At 39.9% G+C, this 21,960-nt stretch overlaps 1 protein-coding gene across 1 annotated transcript in view; it reads left to right on the top strand.

The window, feature by feature from the left end:
• Positions 1 to 21,500, top strand: part of MARF1 (meiosis regulator and mRNA stability factor 1) — a 59,767-nt gene extending 38,267 nt beyond the window's left edge. The window contains exons 17-27 of the mRNA XM_075899363.2: positions 344 to 564; positions 2,472 to 2,614; positions 4,540 to 4,673; positions 5,341 to 5,543; positions 12,488 to 12,715; positions 13,167 to 13,397; positions 13,573 to 13,785; positions 14,966 to 15,026; positions 15,127 to 15,267; positions 17,183 to 17,353; positions 19,005 to 21,500. Coding sequence (XP_075755478.2) covers positions 344 to 564; positions 2,472 to 2,614; positions 4,540 to 4,673; positions 5,341 to 5,543; positions 12,488 to 12,715; positions 13,167 to 13,397; positions 13,573 to 13,785; positions 14,966 to 15,026; positions 15,127 to 15,267; positions 17,183 to 17,353; positions 19,005 to 19,240 — 1,982 coding nt within the window. The 3' untranslated portion in view covers positions 19,241 to 21,500. The remainder of the gene's footprint in view (positions 1 to 343; positions 565 to 2,471; positions 2,615 to 4,539; positions 4,674 to 5,340; positions 5,544 to 12,487; positions 12,716 to 13,166; positions 13,398 to 13,572; positions 13,786 to 14,965; positions 15,027 to 15,126; positions 15,268 to 17,182; positions 17,354 to 19,004) is intronic.
• The last annotated feature ends 460 nt before the right edge of the window (positions 21,501 to 21,960 follow it).

The following is a 21,960-nucleotide window of genomic DNA, read 5'->3' as shown; positions in this document are numbered from 1 at the left end:
CACTCTACAGACTCCTTTTGACAATTTTTTTTTTAATAGTTGTTAGATTATTTAGCACTAATACCTTTTTTTATTCAGTCTTCATAACTTTTTAAAAAACAGACTACATTTTAAATTGTCTTTTTGAGGAAAAATTGTTGAACGAAAAGGTGTTCCTAGTAGTTGTATACTATAAATCGATCCCAAATATTTTGATAGAAAATTTGAGTATTTAAGTTGAGTTTTCAGTATGTAAACGTCTAAAATTATTTAGTTATTCCCTCATTTGTGGAGGAATAGTAATAATACATAATGTCTATCTGAACTGAACATCTGTTTCTAAAACAAAATTTTCTCCTTCTAGATCCTTGGCTTTCACGTTCGAAGAGCCCTGTAGGTAACCCACAGCTTATTCAGTTCAGTAGAGAAGTGATAGATCTACTTAAAAGCCAGCCATCTTGTATCATACCTGTCAGTAAATTCATCCCAACATATCATCATCACTTTGCAAAGCAGTGTCGTGTGTCTGACTATGGGTATTCCAAGTTATTGGAGTTACTAGAAGCGGTGCCTCATGTATTACAAGTGAGTTCGGTGTCACTTTATTTTATTCTCAAACACAGTCATAGCTTGAATCAGAAGAATTCATGAGTAACTCAGTGGTTGGCACAGAATGTATTTGTTCAACTGGCTTGTCCATTCCTATGAAGAAAGCATCTATACCTAGGATTCAATTCTTTTTGTTCATTTATGAGGTGATAATCATGGCAGCTACTATAGTGTTTTCAGAACTTATAAATATATGTGAAGTTCTCTTGGATCTAACTGTCATAGATTCCAAGGCCACAAGGGACCAATGTGGTCATCTAATCGTTGGGGCAGGCAATAAGCAGTTTGTCTGGATATGGTTCACCAGTGTTAGCTCCTTACAGGCTGCCAGACAGTTTGTTTCCCTGAGTGTTGTCATTGCAGCCACTCACAGTTCCCATTAGCTGCAGTTCACCTTCCCAAGCCAATGGTAGCCATGGGAAGTGGCACAGGTCAGGCCACTGCTTCCCACAGCTCCCTTTGGCTGGCAGTTGCAAGGTAAATAGATACCAGAAGGGTAGCCATGTTAGTCTGTTCCAACAAAAACAGCAAAAAGTCCTGTAGCACCTTAAAGACTAACACATTTGTTTGGGTATAAGGTTTCATGGATCTGACGAAGTGGTTTCCAGCCCAAGACAATTTATGCCCAAATGATTTTGTTACTTTTTAAGGTGCTACAGGATTCCTTGTTGTTCAGGTAAATATAGTGTTTGGCAGCCTACCAGAAAAGAGTGAGGGGGGGATTTGATAGCAGCCTTTAACTACCTGAAGAGTAGGGGAGAGTGTCTGAGAGAGGCAGCAAGGAGGGGAGCAGGATCTGGTGCTGGGGGGGAACCGGCTTAAAAACAGGTTCCCCAGCACCATCTCTGCAGGGAGAAGGGGCAGGAGCTTAGCGGGGAACTGGTGGTGCTTTTGCCTTTGAAATGTAGCAAGAGCAGGGCACCCACGCTCCTGGGGCTCTTGTATGTTTCAAAAGCAGGGAGCGCGGGGCCAGTGGGGAGCTGTTTGAGTCCCCTGCTGGTCCCCGCCCTGGGAGCACTTCTGACTTTGAAATGTAGCAGAAGCCGGCAGGGCTCTTGCTACATTTCAAAGGTGAAGGATAAGTACCCTTATCGACTAATCAAATAGTCAATGCAAATTGCATTTACCATTTGATTAGTTAGTTAATCTAAATTTAACATCCTTACTGAAGAGGATGGGGGAGGCTGTTCTCAACTGTGACAGATGAGAAAACAAGGAGCAATAGCCTCAAGTTGTAATGGTGGGAGGTCTAGGTTGAATATTAGGAAAAACTATATCACTAGGAGGGGGGGAGCACTGGAATGGGTTACTAGGGAGGTGGTGGAATCTCCATTCCTAGAGGTTTTTAAGTCCTAGCTTGATGAAACCTTGGCTGGGATGATTTAGTTGGGATTGGTCCTGCTTTGGAGAGGGGGTTGGACTCGATAACCTCCTGAGGTCTCTTCCAACCCTATGATTCTATAACTAACCCTGGTGAACTGTATCTGGCCTGTGGGCCACTTTTTGCCCATCCCAGTCTAGTCTGACCTCTTGGATAACAGAAGCCATAAAACTTCCCCAAAATAATACCTAGAGTCTGTTTTTAGAAAAATAAAGTTCCAGTAAAATCACCTGTATAGCAGGTATGAACATTCTTTTGGAGGATGTGGTGGTTGTGCTTTCCTAATGAACCATGGTTTATTATGGAAGAAGTATATGGAAAGAGAGCCTCTCATAATCATGCAATTGAAATCTTACCACAATCTCTTCTTTAATCTAAATAGCTCATAACCTTATTTACATGAGGGGGAAGGGGGGCTGCAAGAGATCACAAGTGATCAATGCTGAGAATTCACTGTTTGTTTTTTATGCTGATAAGAGATTTATTGCTGTTTATGTTCTAGATTCTTGGCATGGGCTCTAAACGCTTGTTAACCCTAACATACAGGGCCCAAGTAAAACGTTTCACTCAAGACTTATTGAAACTTCTAAAATCACAGGCCAGTAAACAAGTTATTGTGAGAGAATTCTTACAGGCTTATCATTGGTAAGTTGGCTTTATTTTTAACAAATATCAAGAAATCTGCTGTCCACATTTGTAGAGCCCTGCATACTCGCAGACAGTGGAGCAAATACCTGCGGAGGTGTGTCTTCTTCCTGCACTGCTGACAGGGAAAGTACACAACAAGCTTTGTCCCAAATCTCTTTCCAGGAGGGACTGAGTGCCTGCCATGCCTGCCCTCCCTGCCTGGTGAACACTGACTTGTAGAACTTTGGCCCCGGGTCCCGGCTTTGATGCTTCCTGCCTTTTCCCTGTACAATCTTGTACCCTCCACGCTCATTTGTGCTCCCTCCAGATGGTTTGCTGTGTGGATATAAGTAAAATCTGAATAGCGATTGTGGATCAGATGATGAGTTGAGCCTAGTGGATGCAGATCAGATGCAGATCCACATTTTTGTATCCATGCAGGCTCTACACATTTGCAACTGTGTATTTTTATAAGTGGAGCGTAAGAAAGGTTGGCTCTTGGAAGTCTAATACAGAAACCTGACACTACATTGTTGCCTTTTCATTGTGGTTATCAGAAGGTGGAATTTATCAGATTTTATAAACGCTTGAAAATAGTCCATTATCGTTATAGGAAATTTCTGAAATGCAGTGCAAGATTACTTTAACTCTTAACTTTTCAAAAAATTGTGATACTTCAAATTGGAGTTACTGTATCTTGTTAATTTATTCCTTAAGGTATGCCTGTAAATTATTACATTTACTCACCAGTGCATGGCACGCTTGTAATGCAAACTAACCTGAGAGAGAATGTGCTATTTTTGTGGGTTTTTTCTTTTTTGGAAAGTTGGCTTCAACCAAAGAGAGAGAGGGGAAAGTGAGTGGTTGCCCCATGGCATTTTTTAATCTAGTCCAATTTAGTAGCTCTAGCAAGGTTATTTGGTAGGGGCAATAATCCAAGGAAGAATTAGTGCCATCTTTGCATTGCTAGTAATATTTCCCCTCTCTGATATTCTTAGACTAGCAGAATCTTTTTTTAAATCAGTTTCCACATGTTACTTTCCCTAGTGTGAAGTCAGGAGACTATATAGCACATGAAGTCATACGTAACAATTGCTGCCTTCTTACAGTAGAAGAAAATGTGACATGTTTGCTTGTTTGTGTTGAGGAAGTTTGGTTGGTTTGTTTTAACTTCAAACCACTATATAAAGTTCTGGTTTAATGAAGTAACTTTCGTTAAATTCTTTGTTAGTCTGAGGCACCCAGTAGTTGGTATATACAACTTTAGATGTATGTGGAGGGCAGAGTAAAGTACCAGTGTATGACTCTTAGGCTATGTCTAGACTGCAAGCCTCTTTCAAAAGAGGCTTTTTCGAAAGTATCTTTCGAAAAAGCCTCTTTCGAAAAAGAGCATCTAGACTGCAAGCAGTACTTTCGAAAAACCAAGCCGCTTTTTCGAAAGAAAGCAGCAAGTGAGTCTGGATGCTCTCTTTCTAAAAAGCCCTGTTTGCTTTCAAGAACGCCTTTTTTCGAAAGAGCACTTTCGAAAAAAGGCGTTCTTCCTTGTGAAATGAGGTTTACTGCCGTCGAAAGAAAAGCCGCGTTCTTTCGATTTAATTTCGAAAGAACGAGGCTGCAGTCTAGACGCAGGTGAAGTTTTTTCGAAAAAAGGCTCCTTTTTTGGGAAAAAACCCTGAGTCTGGACACAGCCCTAGTTCTGTAGTCAAGGGGAATATTTGATTTTTGTGTACTTGATTTACAAATGATCTCCTGAGTTTGCGTTCTTAAGTGCTTGTTTCATTGGCAGTGTGAAAATACCATTTGTTTCATTGAGGTGTGGCTTCTGTCTTGATAAATTACATTTCTATTGTGTGTGTGCAACTTGCTACATTTCACATTTAATTGCCCTATGTAAAATGCATCAACTCTCTGAAATTGGTTTATAATACTCTTAAATTGTTCAGGTGTTTCTCTAAAGATTGGGATGTTACTGAATATGGAGTGTGTGAGTTGGCAGATATTATATCAGAAATTCCAGATACAACAATCTGTCTGACTCAGCAAGACAATGAAACGGTCATTTGTATCCCCAAAAGAGGTATGTCACATCATCGTTTCGATCTGTAAAAATAATAGTTTATTAATTTATGAAAATTGTATTTTGTTTTCATTGTTGCCAGCATATTTGTGTTCTCACATAATTTGAAATTAACTCATTGGGTAAAGCAAATCCCAATACAAATGTCAAAATTTAGTTAGATGTCCCACTCTTCTCCTTAGGTGAGTATATTTTGCACTTGTTGCCAAATTATACCAGTATATTATCATAATCCCATGACTGAGAGGTAGTTATGTGTATTCCTAGACATTTAAGAAGGAAAATTTCTGTAATAGAATACATGGAATGTTATTTTCTTAGAGTTATATTTTTGTATTCATTTTACTAAGTAATATTTAATGTAGTTAAACTTTTTGTGCAGCATGGCTAGAGAGGAAGAAATAACCAAAAAACTTGCATAGTGAATACTGTACAGTGATTGCCACATGATCGATTATTTCACACCAGTAAATGTGTAAGCATGGCAGAGACTTCGTTGCAGTGGCATATTCTTCCAACCAAAAAATAATTAATGTTTGTGGCTGATATAAAACTTTAAAATATACGAATGTTGGTACCCTGTATTTTCTTTACGTACCTTTTTCTTGACTTTTAAGCTAATAATTTGGTGACTGCTCATTTTTGTTTTAATATCTTTGACTATTAGAACGTACCCAGGAAGAAATTGAAAGAACAAAACAATTCTCTAAGGAGGTAGTTGACTTGCTGCGTCATCAAACCCATTTCCGAATGCCCTTTAATAAATTTATTCCTTCTTACCACCACCACTTTGGCCGTCAGTGCAAACTTGCTTATTATGGGTTTACCAAACTACTTGAACTTTTTGAAGCCATACCAGATGTCTTGGAGGTAAGTTTCTATAAACTTCAAAGTATATTTAAGCATTTTTTAGATCAGATCTATATACATTATACTCTTGCCATCATCAAGAGCTATTTCCAGGTACAGGTCAAGCTTTGTTATCCAGCATACACAAGGAATGGGGGTTGCCAGTTAAGTAACTGTGCTGGTTATTTGAACTTTTTTGGGAATGCAAGAATGTTTAAGTAATGAAATAATTATACTTAAGTCTACAAAGTTTTAGCAATTGGATATTACTGTATACAATATACTTTTTAACACTTACTGTATACTGAATGATACTGAATTTTTAACTTAATGCAGAATGAATGAAATAACCATACTTTACCCTAAACTTTTAAGTTTATTACAGTACAGTAATTCCTCATTTAACACGTGCCCATTTAACACGTTTTCACAATAACACGATTTTTTTTTTTAAGGAATGTTTTTTGAATTACACGCCCGTCCTCGGAATAACACGATTTCCCCACCTGCCCATTGCTGGTGGCTGCGCTGGGCTTCCTCTGCCACCCTGCAAAGCAGCAGAGGGTTTGCTGCTCGCCGCGCCATTCTCCACTGACTCCCACTTGCCAGACGCCTTGCCCCCTCTCCTCCGCCCCTGCTTGCAGGCTGGTGGCTGGGTTTTCCCAGCCGGCCCGTCTCCGGCGGCTACGCAGGGCTTCCCCCGCCTCCCTGCAAAGCAGCAGAGAGTTTGCCGCTCACCACGCCGTTCCCCGGCGACCCCCTCTCCCCTCCCCCACCGGACGCAGTGCAGGTCCCAGCAGACCCGTCACAGGGGCATACTCCCAACCCAATCCTCCTCCCCTCTCCTCCCCTTCCTTTCCCCAGAGCCAAACACCTCCCCTCCCTGCTGTAACCCAGTCTCCTTTCTCCCCCAGCCTTATGTCCTGGTCCCAACAGACACCACTGCTTGAAACGCAACCCCCACCTTTGCCATTATTTTCAATGGGAAAATTGACCCCGCATAACACGTTTTCACTTAACGTGATCATTTTCTGAAATCTATCTATAGTGTTAAATGAGGAATTACTGTATATACACTATAACTTTTACAACTACAGTAGTGTTATATCCAGTATTGTAATTTACTGCTCCTGTACTGCCTGAATATCAACAACTTCTGCTGTTGATGGTGTTGGATCAGGGGCATAAGCAGCAGAAACTTTTTGAAGCATCTAGCGGAGGCTTGTCTGTCTGCCTGCCTGCAAGTCAGTTGCCTTTTCTTGAGGAAATTATTCTGGATAATGTGCAGTTGCGTGACTTTCTGATCAGAAAAAGAATACTGCTGTTTGGCAAACTTCGCCAAAGTTTCCAGAGACTGCAGCAGAAACTTGGGTTTCTCTAGCATGGTGATCTTCCTCTGAATCTATTTCATCTGCAGTACAGGTACTTCTCTCCGGGTAGACAACCATTTCTGTAATTTCAGAGTGTCTCAGGGTTTTTGTAACATGTAGACCTTGATCGATATTTACCCATAAAAACATAAGAATGGCCATACTGGGTCAGACTAAAGGTCCATCCAGCCCAGTACCCTATCTGCCAACTGTGGCCAATTCCAGGTGTCCCAGAGGGAGTGAATCAAACAGGTAATGATCAAGTGATCTCTCTCCCGCCATCCATTTCCACCCTCTGACAAACAGAGGCTAGGGACACCATTCCTTACCCATACTGGCTAATAGCCATTAATGGATTTAATCTCCATGAATTTATCTAGTTTCTCTTCTAAACCCTGTTCTAGTCCTAGCCTTCACAACCTCCTCAGGCAAGTAATTCCACAGATTGACTATTCACTGTGTGAAGAACTTCCTTTCATTTGTCTTAAACCTGCTGCCCATTAGTTTCATTTGGTGGCCCCCTAGTTCTTATATTATGGGAACAAGTAAATAGATTTTCCTTATTCACTTTCTCCACACCACTCGTTATTTTATAGACCTCTGTCATATCTCTCCCTCCCCCCCCCCGTAGTCTCCTCTTTTCCAAGCTGAAAAGTCCCAGTCTCTTTAATCTCTCCTCATATGGGACCTGTTCCAAACCCCTAATCATTTTAGTTTCCCTTCTCTGAACCTTTTCTAATTCCAGTATAATATTTTTTGAGATGAAGAGACCACATCTGTACACAGTATTCAAGATGCGGGTGTACCATGGATTTATATAAGGGCAATAAGATATTCTCCATCTTATTCTCTATCCCTTTTTTAATAATTCCTGACATCCTGTTTTCTTTTTTGACTGCTGCTGCACACTGCGTGGACATCTTCAGAGAACTATCCACGATGACTCCAAGATCTCTTTCTTGATTAGTTGTTGCTAAATTAGCCCCCATTGTATTATATGTATAGTTTGGGTTATTTTTTCCAATGTGCATTACTTTACATTTATCCACATTAAATTTCTTTTGCCATTTTGTTGCCCAATCACTTAGTTTTGTGAGATCTCTTTGAAATTCTTCCCAGTCTGCTTTGGTCTTAACTATCTTGAGCATTTTAGTATCGTCTGTAAACTTTGCCACCTCACTGTTTACCCCTTTCTCCAGATGATTTGTGAGTAAGTTGAATAGGATTGGTCCTAGGACTGACCCTTGGGGAACACCACTAGTTACCCCCTCCATTCTGAAAATGTACCATTTATTCCTACCCTTTGTTTTCTGTCTTTTAACCAGTTCTCAGTCCATGAAAGGATCTTCCCTCTTATCCCATGACAACTTAATTTACGTAAGAGCCTTTGGTGAGGGACCTGGTCAATGACTTACTAGAAATTTAAGTACACTATATCCACTGGATCCCCCTTGTCCACATGTTTCTTAACCCCTTCAAAGAACTCTAATAGACTACTAAGACATGATTTCCCTTTACAGAAACCATGTTGACTTTTTCCCAACAAATTATGTTCTTCTCTGTGTCTTACAATTTTATTCTTTCCTATTGTTTCAACTAATTTGCCCGGTATTGACGTTAGACTTACCGGTCTGTAATTGCCGGGATCGCCTCTGGAACCCTTTTTAAATATTGGCGTTACATTAGCTATCTTCCAGTCATTGGGTACGGAAGCTGATTTAAAGGATAGGTTACAAACTATAGTTGTTAGTTCCAAAATTTCCCATTTGAGTTTTCAGAACTCTTGGGTGAATGCCATCTGGTCCTGGTGACTTGTTACTGTTAAGTTCATCAATTAATTCCAAAACCTCTTCTAATGACACTTCAATCTATGACAAGTCCTCAGATTTGTCACCTACAAAGGATGTCAGGTTTGGGAATCTCCTTAAAATCCTCATCCGTGAAGATTGAAGCAAAGAATTCATTTACAATGACTTTATTGTCTTTAAGTGCTCCTTTTGTATCTCGATCTTCCAGGGGCCCCACTGGTTATTTAGCAGGCTTCCAGCTTCTGATGTACTTAAAAAACATTTTATTATTACCCTTTGAGTTTTTGGCTGGCTGTTCTTCAGACTCCTTTTTGGCTTTTCTTATTACATTTTTACACTTAATTTGGCAATGTTTATACTCCTTTCTATTTATCTCACTAGGATTTGACTTCCACTTTTAAAAGATGACTTTTTATCTCTCTCTGCTTCTTTTACATGGTTAAGCCACAGTGGCTCTTTTTTAGTTCTTCTACTACGTTTTTTAATTTGGGGTATACATTTAAGTTGGGCCTCTGTTATGATGTCTTTGAAAAGTGTCCATGCAGCTTGCAAGGATTTTACTTTAGTCACTGTACCTTTTAATTTCTGTTTAACTAACCTCCTCATTTTTGCATAGTTCCCCTTTTTTGAAATTAAATGCCACAGTGTTGGGCTGCTGAGGTGTTCTTCCCACCACAGGATTGTTAAGTGTTGTTATATTATGGTCACTATTTCCAAGCGGTCCTATTATAGTTACCTCTTGGACCAGATCCTCAGGACTAAATCAAGAATTGCCTCTCTCCTTGTGGGTTCCTGTACCAGCTGCTCCAAGAAGCAGTCGTTTAAAGTATCAAGAAATTTTGTGTCTATCTCGTCCTGAGGTGACATGTACCCAGTCAATATAGGGATAGTTGAAATCCCCCACTATTATTGCGTTTTTTATTTTGGTAACCTCTCTAATCTCACTTCATAGTCACTATTACTGTCCTGGTCAGGTGGTCGATAATAGATCACAACTGTTATATTCTTATTAGAGCAGGGAATTACTATCCACAGCAATTCTATGAAACATGTTGATTCATTTAAGATTTTTACTTCATTTGATTCTAAATTTTCTTTCACATATAGTGCCACTCCCCTACCCGCATGACTTATTCTGTCCTTCCGATGTATTTTGTACCCCGGAATGATTGTGTCCCACTCTTCAACTTCATTATCCTTCCTTTTAATGATTGAGTTTGTGGGATCGCCATTTTGAAGGACATTTCCTGGATCTCTCTCCTTTTTGATCTTTTGAAGATTTGAAAGTCGTCTTTATCAGAGGACCTCTCTACAAATATCATTTCCATCTACAATTTTCTCCATGATCTATTTAAAGTTGCTATCTTGACAGCAGACCTGGCACATGCCACATTGAAGACTGCATCCTTGATACTGTACCATGGCTGACTCTTTGATTGTTCCTTCATAGTTGAGCAGGTTCCTCATAAAATCCCTTATGTGGATGACTTTTAGGTTTTGAATAATTCCCTGATGCATTAGCTGAACGTGAGGTGACATTTGCAGGCAGAAAGACTGCGAACATATTGCTAGACACTCACTCTGCTTCAGAAGGGCGAGCTTGACAGTTATCTAAAAGCAGAATAACCTTTGTGTCTTCTCGCACTCCCAAGTTCTTTCAAATGGTCTTTTACATCACAAATAAAGATATGGTGGAAGCAATACAAAAATGTTATCTATCCATGCATTAGGCTGTGCCTTTATAGTAGTCAAGATTCGTTGGTGTGTCCTGACAGGTCTCCTGCTCCATCAATGATGATGATCATTCGGCTGCATGTGTGTGCTCCTTTTGTGTATTGTGTTGACTTTGCACAAATAATCAATACAGCAGACTCAGAGAGCCCTCAAAGACCACAAAACCCAGTAAGGATCAAAGGCTCCCCGTCAAGTTTGTCAAATGAAGCACTTTAATAGTTGTAAGTAGACTGTACCAAATCACTATGCCTATGTATCCCCTGACAATGGACAGGGCTCAGTCAGTGACATGGGAATCCCTCATTGTCCCCTAAGTCAGACAAAAACAGCCCCTCCAAGACACCACTTTACATACAGGTACAAACAAGTTATATATCACTCCTTACATGTCAGGTTGGCACCATCTGATGTTACTTAGATAGCATTCATCACCCTGCACCTCATAGTTCCATTAGAACATCTCTATCCATCATGCTGTCATTTTAGACCCTTTCCTGAGCAGGGTCAGTATCTGTGTGGAGTGTGGGTATCAAGGTTCTTTTTAACGAGGTGGTATTACCATCCTTTTGGAATGTGCTTTCAACTTATGACCAGTACCAATTAATATTAACAGACAGTGCCCACTACCAATTACTGTTCTACACCAGGGCCAATTAGTTTTACACTATCAGCCCTGTTCGTGCCAAGTTCTATGAGGACCTGCCTCTTGCTCACAGCTTAGCTTTGCTTTATATTGACAAAGTCTTGACCATTGTTACCAAGGGCCTCAGGCCTTACACCAGGCCTGTGTTACATGGGCTTCTGTTCAGGCCCTCATCTTACTACACCTTGTGCTCCACTGGCAGACAGACAATACTCTGGAATGCTCTTGGCTTCTTGTATTTTGAAACCACTAACAAATTGTTTTTGTGTGTACCAGCAGCATTTGCACACATCTTCCTCTTGAATCCAGGTGCACCAGCCTCAGCTGCACCAGCAAGGGTTGAATATGGCGGGCAATGCAAAGAGTTTCATTTCATCAGCATTGTAAATATTCTCTGGGGTTTTGCCATGCTTCTGAATGAGCTTCTTAATCACACTATTTTCTTCAGCTCCATGATCAGCAGACTGTTTCTCTCTAGAGACATCATGCCTTCTGATACCATATTGCATCTTAAAGCATACCAACCATCAGAAAAAAAAAAAGTAGGTCATCTTCATTTCCATCTACTGTACTGATAAAAGTCCTTGGCCTTTTCAATCAACATTGGCCAGAAATTGGAACTTCCTGAGAACGCGTCAAGGAAAACCATTCGTAGAACACGTTGTCTAATTGTTCCAATTTTGGTTTGTGCAAAGTACGGCGTTTCTCAATTGCTTTGTTTGTCTCGGTACTTGACATGAATTTCATCAATTCTGCCTTGTGTGCCTTAGTATGGTAGATTGTTGATGAGCTAACATCAAACTCTTTCATCCCTTGGCTCCTGTTTTCTCTTTCAAGGTGCCTAATTAGGTCCAATTTCTAGGTTATAGTCCGCAACACATTTTCTGTTCTTTGCCTGTTGCTGGTTTACTGCTAGCCATAGTACTGTATTCAGAGGCTGGCAGCCTTTACTGCTGCAAGTTGCAAACATGACTTCTGCAAGTGCCAGAAAATTATGCCAGATGGCTACCGGAATTTTTTTGGTTAACCAGATTGGGAATTGTATTGCGGTCTATGGTAAAAGCAAGACTTACTTGATTGTCTCTCTTGAGGAATGCTATTCAGTCTGCTTGCTTCATGTGGATGCCTTCTGTAAAGTAACTGAATTGTTATGTGAAACAGTTATATTAATAAAAGTGACGAGGAGTCCTGTGGCACCTTATAGACTAACTGAAGTGTAGGAGCATAAGCTTTCGTGGGCAAAGATCCACTTCGTCAGATGCATATTAATATTTACTATCCTTATTGAATGTTAGCTGCAGACTGGATTTTCTGGTCAGTTTAGGTAAGTAACTTCATTAACAAAGCATAATTTGATTTTTTTTTTTTTTTTTTTTTTTTTTTTTTTTTTTTTTTTTTTTTTTTTTTTAGGTATTAGAATGCGGAGAAGAAAAAATTCTGACATTGACAGAGGTGGAAAGGGTCAAAGCTCTAGCAGCCCAGTTTGTTAAACTGCTGCGATCTCAGAAAGACAACTGCCTTATGATGACTGATTTACTTACAGAATACAGTAAAACATTTGGTTACTCATTGCGCCTTCATGACTATGATGTCAGCTCAGTTCTCGCTTTAATGCAAAAACTTTGCCACGTTGTAAAGGTAAACATTTTTAATATGCGGTTTAAAAAACAAAGCCTGGATTTCATGTGTGTATAGAACTAAAGACATTCAATTCCCTGTCTTACCTGTTTTTAAAATATCAAGATTGAGTGTTAATTTATATTTTTACCTCGTTTCATTGCACACTGAGCTTTCCCCTCCCTTTGAAATTCCCCAGTGTTTTACTTAAAGAATTGTTGCTTTTTCTAATGTGGGGGAAGGGGGGAGGAGGGAATACATAGACCTGTAAGCTTCGTCTTATGAGACAGCAGAGGCAAATATAATTCTGCTGCAGCCTTTTTATAAAGGTCAAAATATTCGCATATGGCAAGCTGCTTTTTTTTTTTTTTTTTTTTTTTTAAACAGTTTAATCTAATGGAAAATGTTTGTTAGGCCTGTTTGGACTTATTCATTTTTCTTATGTTTTTTTTTTTATATCAAAATTCTTCAGGTTGCTGAGACAGAATCTGGTAAACAGATACAGCTGATAAATAGAAAGTCTCTACGTACTTTGACTGCACAACTACTGGTATTGATGATGTCTTGGGATGAAACTGATTTTCTTTCTGTTGACCAGCTTAAAAGACACTATGAAACTGTCCACAGCGCTCCCCTTAATCCATGTGAATATGGATTTATGACCTTAACTGAACTCCTGAAGAGTCTGCCTTACTTGGTTGAGGTATGGAAGCTACTAGGAAAGCTGATTTGGTTTTTAGAACCATACTTAAAACTAATATATTTTATTTAGTTGTAGTTGTGATACAGTTTGTATTGCTCCTTGTACTTGTGAAGGATATTACTGTGACAAACAGAAACCTACAATTGTATGGTGACCTTTCTTTGCTTTTGCACAGGTTTTTACCAATGATTTGGCAGAAGAATGTGTGAAACTTACAAATCTGTATTTGTTTGCGAAGAATGTGAGATCTTTGCTTCACACCTACCACTACCAGCAGATTTTCCTTCATGAGTTCCCAACAGCATATAATAAGTATACAGGAGAAGTGTTGCAGTCCAAAATATATGGATATAATAGTCTAGAAGAGCTCTTAGGAGCAATTCCACAGGTCTGAAAAACTTTATTACTGCATTGTAATCCTAAATTAAGATTCCTGAATGCCTTCACTAACCATTTCTTAGAGTGCTTAATTTAAGCACATTAGGCAACATAAATTCTGCTTCATGTTTTATATGATCTGCTGCTGTAGTTACAAGGAAATTTATGCTAAACTTTACACATTTTAACAATCTTAGTTTTGCTGAACTGGACTCATCCCCATAATCGCTTCAGTGTATTCATTGTTTGAATCAAATGAATGCATGTGTAAATAAAAATGCAGTAAAACTAAATAAAAATGCTACTTGTTTGTGGAGCAAAAATGTTGATAGTATTCACTGAATGAGAATTGACTATGCCTCTATTTGCTAAAGAGAAACAACGAAATGCAGTTGCTGAATTGCATATTGATTGTGCTGGGTTTACCTGGCAATATCCAAGTAGCCATGTAAATTTGAACTCTTACCACTCATCTAAAAGCCTTCGGAATTCCACATATTTTAATTCTAGTGTTGAATCTCAGATGTCAGCTAGTTGGTTTATACACTCTAAGCATACGTCTACACAGCAGTGTTGTTTCTGAATAACTGACATTATTCCGAAATAACATAGTCCATGTCGACACTACAAGCAGTTATTTCAGCATAATGTCAAAATAATGTTGACCTGGAGGACTTCTTACTCCAACTCCTATAACCCTCATTTTATGAGGAGTAAGGACAATTGGAGGAAGAATGCTTTTTCTCAGACTTTCTGCTGTGTAGATAGCGCCAGAAGCTGAAATAAGCTATTTCGACTTAAGCTATGCAATTGACGTAGCTCAAGTTGCATAGCTTGTTTTGGCTTTCGCCCTGCTTTGTAGATGTGCCTTAAGATATTCAAAATCTTTGGCCATAAGCTTTTCAAGTAAACTAATTCTTTTGGAGAGCAGTTCGCAATAACACTTCAGTTTGTTTTGAAAATACGGAGCTGGAAAATGCATGAGCTTCAGACAGCCTGTTATCTTGATAAATAAAGAGGGGCTGTTCAGCACAAGACTTTCGAATGGGCCATCTGATCTGAATCATCTTGAGTTAGCTTGCTTTCCTTTAAAAATTTTGTCATTGTGTGTGAGAACTAGGAAGTAGTATGCATTAGGTATTGATGTTAGTTTGTGGTCTGGCTACATTGCACTCTTGTCTTCTAAATAGGTGGTCTGGATCAAAGGACATGGGCATAAGCGAATTGTAGTACTAAAGAATGACATGAAAAGTAAGTAAGACAGTTGACCTTCATAGGCTAATTATCACGCTAAAGTATACAAGTGTATTTTTAGAGGTGATCAGAGACAAATGAACTTGCCTTTTTGAAGCTCGTTTTAGCTCACCCAGCTTTTCCCCTGCTGATCATGTGGATGATCATGGAAATCAACTTGACGACAGTAATGGACACATTATGGAGATTCTAGGATCTGCTGCATCAATGGAATTAAAACTAGGATCACTATGTGATGGTAATACAAACTTAATGTCTATAATAAAGTTGTTCAGTCTGTGCAGAAATCCACTAAAAGCAAAGCACCATGGGAAAAGAGCTGTGTGACTTAGCTTTAAACACCGTATATCAGAGAAGCTTATTTCAAATAGCTATCAGTCTTCTTCATGAAGGTCTATATGTATGTTCCTCTTTATGTAAGGAAGAGACTGTTTCTGTGCACTCTTAGGATTTACTCTTCCGAGTTCCAAACTTTTTTCAGATAAGTTCCCTTAACTCCCTTCACCTCAGTGGAAGTTAAAGGCAAGATAAGTGAGATTAAATGCAGATGAGGGATTCCACTAGAAGAGTAGAGGACTATTTTGTTGCATCTGTAGTACAGCTTCTTTTGTATATGATTTGCATCCTTAGCTCTCCCTCGCTGCTGCTACATCTGCTAATAACACTGGTAGTACTGTCAGTAGCCTTTTTCCAACTGTGGTTAGCCAGGAACCTATGCCCTCATTGCACAGACTGTGCCATGGTTACAAATTCCTTTGTTCCCTCTAGGCTGGATTACTGTATAACAAAATGGCCTTTGAGACGAAAGCTTTAGGTGATGTTGGGAAGAAAGACATTAGGACACTTCATTCCTGGCTACCCAGTTGAAATAAATTGCCCATGACCCAACAAAGCTGGGGATTAGTGGCTTGGGGTGTAGGAGCAGGCTCTGGGTTGAGGAAGGGGGCTGGGGTGCAGAAGAGGGTACGGGCTGCGGGTTGGGTGTACATGCCATGGAGTGGGACCAGGGATGACGGGCTTGGGGTACAGAAGGGGGCCCTGGATTTTGAGGCAGGTGTTTGTGGTGCAGGTTTACCTCCAGCAGCTCCCAGTTAGTGGGCAGGAGGGGTACAGAAGACCTGCTTTGCTCCAGACAACCCTGGAATCAGCCAGCAGTAGGTCTGGCTCCTAGGCATTGGCGCGCAGGTGGCTCTGTGCAGCTCTCACCTACAGGTACCACCCTCCTCAGCTCCCATTGGCTGGGAATGCAGAGCCAGTCCTCAGGGTGGGGGTAGGGGCAGTGAGCAGAGCCCCATGGCTCCCCTGCCTAGGAGCCAGGCTTGCTAGCTGCTCCTCGGTCGCACAGTATCAGAACAGGTAGGGATTTTCCAGTAGTTGTGAAAATGTGAATCATGTCCCAGCTTTAGTTGGCTATCAGGATTTCTGGGTGCTGCGTAAAGTGACCCGGTGCTTACATTCCATGACCCAGCACTGGGTCTTGTCCTGACAGTTGAGAACCATTGCACTAGGAGCAGGAACATGTGCTCGGTTCAGGGTATGTCTGCACTACAGCAACTATGTTGGCATAACTGCATTGCCATAGCTGTGCTTATATATAACCCTATAGCATAGACACAGCCTACACTTACGCAAGGGCTTTATGCACCTCCTTGAGCTACAGGGGAAGCCTTTTTCTGATAACATAGGTGTGCCATAGCTGTGTGGTCAGGTGTGTGGATTTTTCAGACCTATGGTAGGTTGGCATAGCTACATCCAGGTTTTATGTAGAACAGGCCTCATTCAAGATGCAATTAAATATGTTTCTTAAGATTTTACCTAGTCAGGAGCCAGTTCCTTAAGAAAACATGTCCTCCTGCAATATTTGATAGGATCTTGGCATAACTACATGGCCAGCTTTTGTGTTTGAAGACTCTTCCTTTTGGAACTTACTCCCTTGCTCTTAAGGCCTAGGTTGGCAAATATTTGGTCATGTTATGTATCCTCTTTTCTCACACCCTCCCCCACCCTTTGTTTCAGGCTGTGGGCTGAACAAATTTCAGTGTGGGTTTAGTCTATAAATCCCCTTAAAGCATTTTGGCTGCAGACTTCGTGTTTACCAATTATTAATGTATTTTCTGTGGCCTTTAGATATTTTGATCACCTCATTTTTGCAGTTTCTAATCAAGCTGAACAAGAACTTCTTTGCCTCACAAATACATCACCTGTCGATCTCCTGTGTGAACCAGTTCCTTCCTGCCTACCATCCCCACAACTCAGACCTGATCCAGTCATTCTTGAGTCTGCAGATCTCATTCAGTTTGAGGAACACATTCCACCTCACTCTGGTAAGAGTTAATAGCCATAGGCAAATATCTGGAAGCTAGATCTATGTTTACGATGGCAGGTAAAGTACAGGCACTGCATGCCCAGTTAGCATGGGTGTAAATAGCTGTATAGGTGGTGAGACAATGGCTTAGACAAGTAGAGTACCCTGTGCGCTTGAGTCCCCAGGGTATATACTCTGTTTGGCCCTTATGTGCTTAAACAGTGCCACCCTTGTCTATACACCGCCCTGGTTTTAAGGTGGCGGTGTCCTATTACCTCCCCACTTTCAGAGCCTTTCCCTGTTGCTATGCCTCTCTGCTGGAGCCTTTCAGTCCACATAGCTACACATGTAGCACCTGTACTTTACATCCTACTGTAAGCGTAGACATAGCCTACATGTTACTGATCAGACTTGACTGATAATTTTTTATAAAAAATTGAAATGAAACCTCAAACAAATGGCTGATCAATATCTACTAACTTTTTTATACATTTGCTTCTATGCTCTTGTGAGGTAAATGCAGAATTCACAGGAATCACTTCATAATTAAAATGCAGTTATTACAGTGGCACATGGCAGTATTTGGGATGTTTATTCTATTTTATGAATTAGAACCATTTTTTCAGATAAACAGAGACCTAAATACATAGTGCTAAAGCCAAACACTAACAGCAGAGCTGAGAACTGAGCAAGAGTGTTGTGCTGCTTAAATCTGCTAGTCCAGTGGTTCCCAACTTTTTTTATACTGTGGATGGGCAAACCCATTCATGAACTTTTGGCAGACTGGTAACGATTTGCATATTCATTATGCAAATAATGAATATGCAAATAAAATATTACCGCTCCACCAAAAGCCCTGGCCCTCAGAGCTGCTGCGAACAGCTGGCTTCAGCTCCACCAGTCATCACCTGGCAAGGTACACCATGGCCCCAGACTCCCCCAGTGCCAGTCCTAACCCTTAAAACCCTCCACTACCCTCCAGCGCCAGCCTCCAACCCCAGAGTCCCCCTCCCCCATAGGCTAGCCTCCCGCCCTCAGGCTGTTCTGCTACTTAGAGCCCCTCTGCCACCAGACCCCCCTGTGCCAGCCTCCTGTTTCCAGAGCCCCACTGCACCCAACCCCTCAGAGCCCCCCACCCCCCATATTAGCCCTGTTCCCAGAGCTCTCCAGTGCCAGCTCCTCACCTCTTACAGCCTCCCACCCTCAAAGGCCCCAACACTGGCCCCGTCCCTGGAACCCCCGGTGCCTGCTCCGCCCCTCTCACCTAGCCCTGAGCTGCCTTCCAGTGGTAAGCTGAGTGCTCCTGTCTGGGTCATGGTTGCTCTAAGGCTGCCGTACCAGGATCTGCACTGTTCTCCCACCACACAGCAAACTGCTTTTTTATGTCTGGGAGGAGCCCCCATTCCTTCCCGGCGCTGGCTGGCTGAGAGGCAGAGCAGGACATGCTTCTCCCAACAGCCACAGCAGGAGGAGAAGTACTGGGCGGTATACTCCAGCCCTGGCCTCCAGAGCCGCAGCAGCCAGCAGGTCGTGGACCGGCGGTTGGGAACCGCTGCGCTAATTACACTTCCCCACATGAACTCTTACCAAATGATTTTCGTGCATAGCTGTGAAATAATCTGGTTTTGAAAGTAAAATATTTGTAAATTAGTTGTTCATATTTATTTTAGAGATGATGATTCTAACAGAAGAAGAAGAAAACAGAATTATTACCACAGTAACAAAAGAAAACTTGAGCTGTGCCTCTGTGGTATCTAATGCCACAGAGAATTCTACAGTGCCTCCCCATCAGTCTCCTGAAACTCAGCTAACCAAGGAAGCAATGGACAGCCCAGCCAAAAAGCAACACAAAAACAAAGTGAAATTGGCAGCAAACTTTTCACTTGCACCTGTAACCAAGCTTTAAATTTTCGTTTAGTGTGAAAGACAAATACTGTTGGACTCTGCACAAAAATATAGCTATTTGGTAGCCCTTATGTATTTTAATAAGAAGGCCTAGAAGTCACTTAATTTGTATTTAGATGTATTCTGTGAAGATTTTGTTCTTTTTACACTGAACACAGCTGTCAGCAGGGCAAACTATTTTTATTTTGATAAAACCTCCAGCATCCATTAAATTATTCTGAACAAGTTTTATTCTCCCTCCTCCCCATAAACCAATGGTGTTCAGGGTTATACATATAAACTCAAAGTGGAATAGATTTTATTTTCTTTAACTCTCATTGGTGGTGTAATCCTACATGTAGCGTAATATATTCTATGGATTGTTGCTTACTGATTGTTTCAGACAGTATTAATAAAATGCATGATCTGTCTTCAAAAGCCTGTTGAGGAATTTTAACCATTATGGATTGGAATGACAAGTGTGGTGGGTTTCTGATTGTACTAAGGAGGGAAAGCTTGTGTTATGTGCAACTTCAGGTGACTTGTAATTGCATTGTAATTCCTTTCACACAAAGATGTCTGTAGAAGATTATGTGGATTTATTGCAAAATTTGTTTTAAATGTGTTGTGAAACTTTCAGTTCCGCTGAGGAGCTTTCTTGGAAGTTGAGGATATTTTAAGCTTCCCTTTTATGTTTAGTTCCAGTTTGATGTGTATTGGGTTAAGGAAAAAAGATTGTCTTGGTGTCATGAGTTTAAAGTAAAATTAAGACACTTTTTTGTGTCTAGGTTACTAGGAAGGTTCCAATATTTCTAAAATATGCATTTAATGCATAAATTATGGATCATAGAACAGGTGATGTAAAGTGTTATAAGATGGAAGGTATTGATGCTTTTTCCACTTGCAAGGAAAGTTCTAGGTGTGCGTGGAAATGCCAAGGTTATTCTGCTTAACCTTGTGTATTATTTTTTAAGCATGTTTGGTAAATGGGAAGCTTACTCTTCGTTGCATTGTCTTTTAACTGTGTCTGTTTTTATTCTAGTATTTACTTCTAGTGTTGGAAGCTTTTTTCAGTTATTTGTGGTACTTATTTGTGTTGGCTTTTGGAAAGGCCAGCCTTTAGAAGAGAAGTAAACCAGTGGGAATGACCTTATTTCTAGTTGGCTGAAATGTCCTGTGAGTGAGGCCTTATACCCATTTTGGGTAAACTTGGCATTTACAATGGGTTGTATTTGCCAAACAGACTAAATTTCCTATAAAATTGAAAGCGTATACCTAAGGTTTTCTACTGGTGGAATGGTTTCTTTTTTGAGATGGATTATATTTTCTAATGTATAAGAGAGATAGCAAGTGGGCTCAGATTCCATGGCCAGCAATTGAAAATGTCATGAAATAATGGCTATAGACAGAATTTTACAAGTCAGATTTTGTTACAAAAATCTTTTAAATATAGCCAGTTATTTACCAGTACTAAAATATAGCCATTATGAATACAGGGAAACACTTGGAAGTTTTTCTGAGCATTATGGCACAGTCCTTATTAAACCTCTACAGACATAGTGTTACAGAAAGCAAAACCAGAATGTAAATTTTTTTAGAATGCTTTTAATAATTTCATGAGTAAAATGTAATAACATCTGCTATCACTTTACGTATATTTTGTAAGGTTAACACTAATCATTTAGATCTTTGAGTAATGTATGCAAAAAATTGTAAAATTGTGTTTTCATGAGATGCAATTACAAGTCATCCAAACTGCTAAGTAAATGAGAAGATTGACGCTATAGAGGAATAATTGAGATACAGCTCCATACAATGTTTATGTGAATGTGGTGTTTATACCATTTATGGAGGTAGCATATATAACTATATTTTGATTCATGTGTAATTCAGATTAAATTGCTGTTTGAAAGTAATAGAATACATTTTGGGGAAGGTGTGTTCATAGGGAAACAATTGCCAATTGAATTGCAATATTTTTTTTTATTCATAGGGTTAATAGAATGATGTGACTTACTGATTCAAAACAGTTAGGACCATGACATTCTTTAATTTACAAATTATACTAATTTAGATTCATGTCTCTTTAAAAAAAAAAAAAAAACCACAAGTGTCACTGAAGCCCTCAACTTATGTGCACTAAATCTTGGGATGGGAGGGGGAAGAAAAATGTTTTTCATAGCTGTCTATTTTGTTGGACACTTCTTTTGTGTGTGGCTCAAGTGCTGTTTTGTGTGTTGGGACCAAACAGTTGTCAATAAAATTTTCAAGCAAGCAAATAACTCTTGGCTTATTTACTTAAGAACTGATAGATATCTTAGAATTCTTGTTTACTACTGTTTTCCGCCATTTATACCAAAGTTTAGTTATGCAAGCAAAGTAAAGCAGGAAAACATTTGTTCTAAAAACTGAGATTAAAACCAACAGCAAACCTTCCCATGAGATTCTTTAAAATTCCAATAATGCAACTGAAATGTAAATTATTCTCTTTGCAGTTTTTGAAGAACTTGATGAACATACCAGAAGTCCTGAAATGTTACTAGCCTGGATTTTGTAAAATATATATTCCTTTTAATGAAACCTCAAATGCTTATATGTTATGTATATAAAGCAGCCTTTGTCCTGATAAGAGGTCCTGAATGTACAAGCACTAACTTCAATAGTAAATTGATCAATTTAATTGCATCTACTTCTTTCAAGAATGAAAGAGAACTTGTTTACCATGGTACTGTACTCAAGTTG

The sequence above is a fragment of the Pelodiscus sinensis genome, chromosome 15 (genome assembly GCF_052426305.1).
Source record: "Pelodiscus sinensis isolate ZL-2025 chromosome 15, ASM5242630v1, whole genome shotgun sequence".
In the NCBI taxonomy this organism is placed as follows: Eukaryota; Metazoa; Chordata; order Testudines; family Trionychidae; genus Pelodiscus; species Pelodiscus sinensis.
Note: the sequence above shows the minus strand (reverse complement) of the source record. Positions and strands in the feature narration are given on the sequence as shown.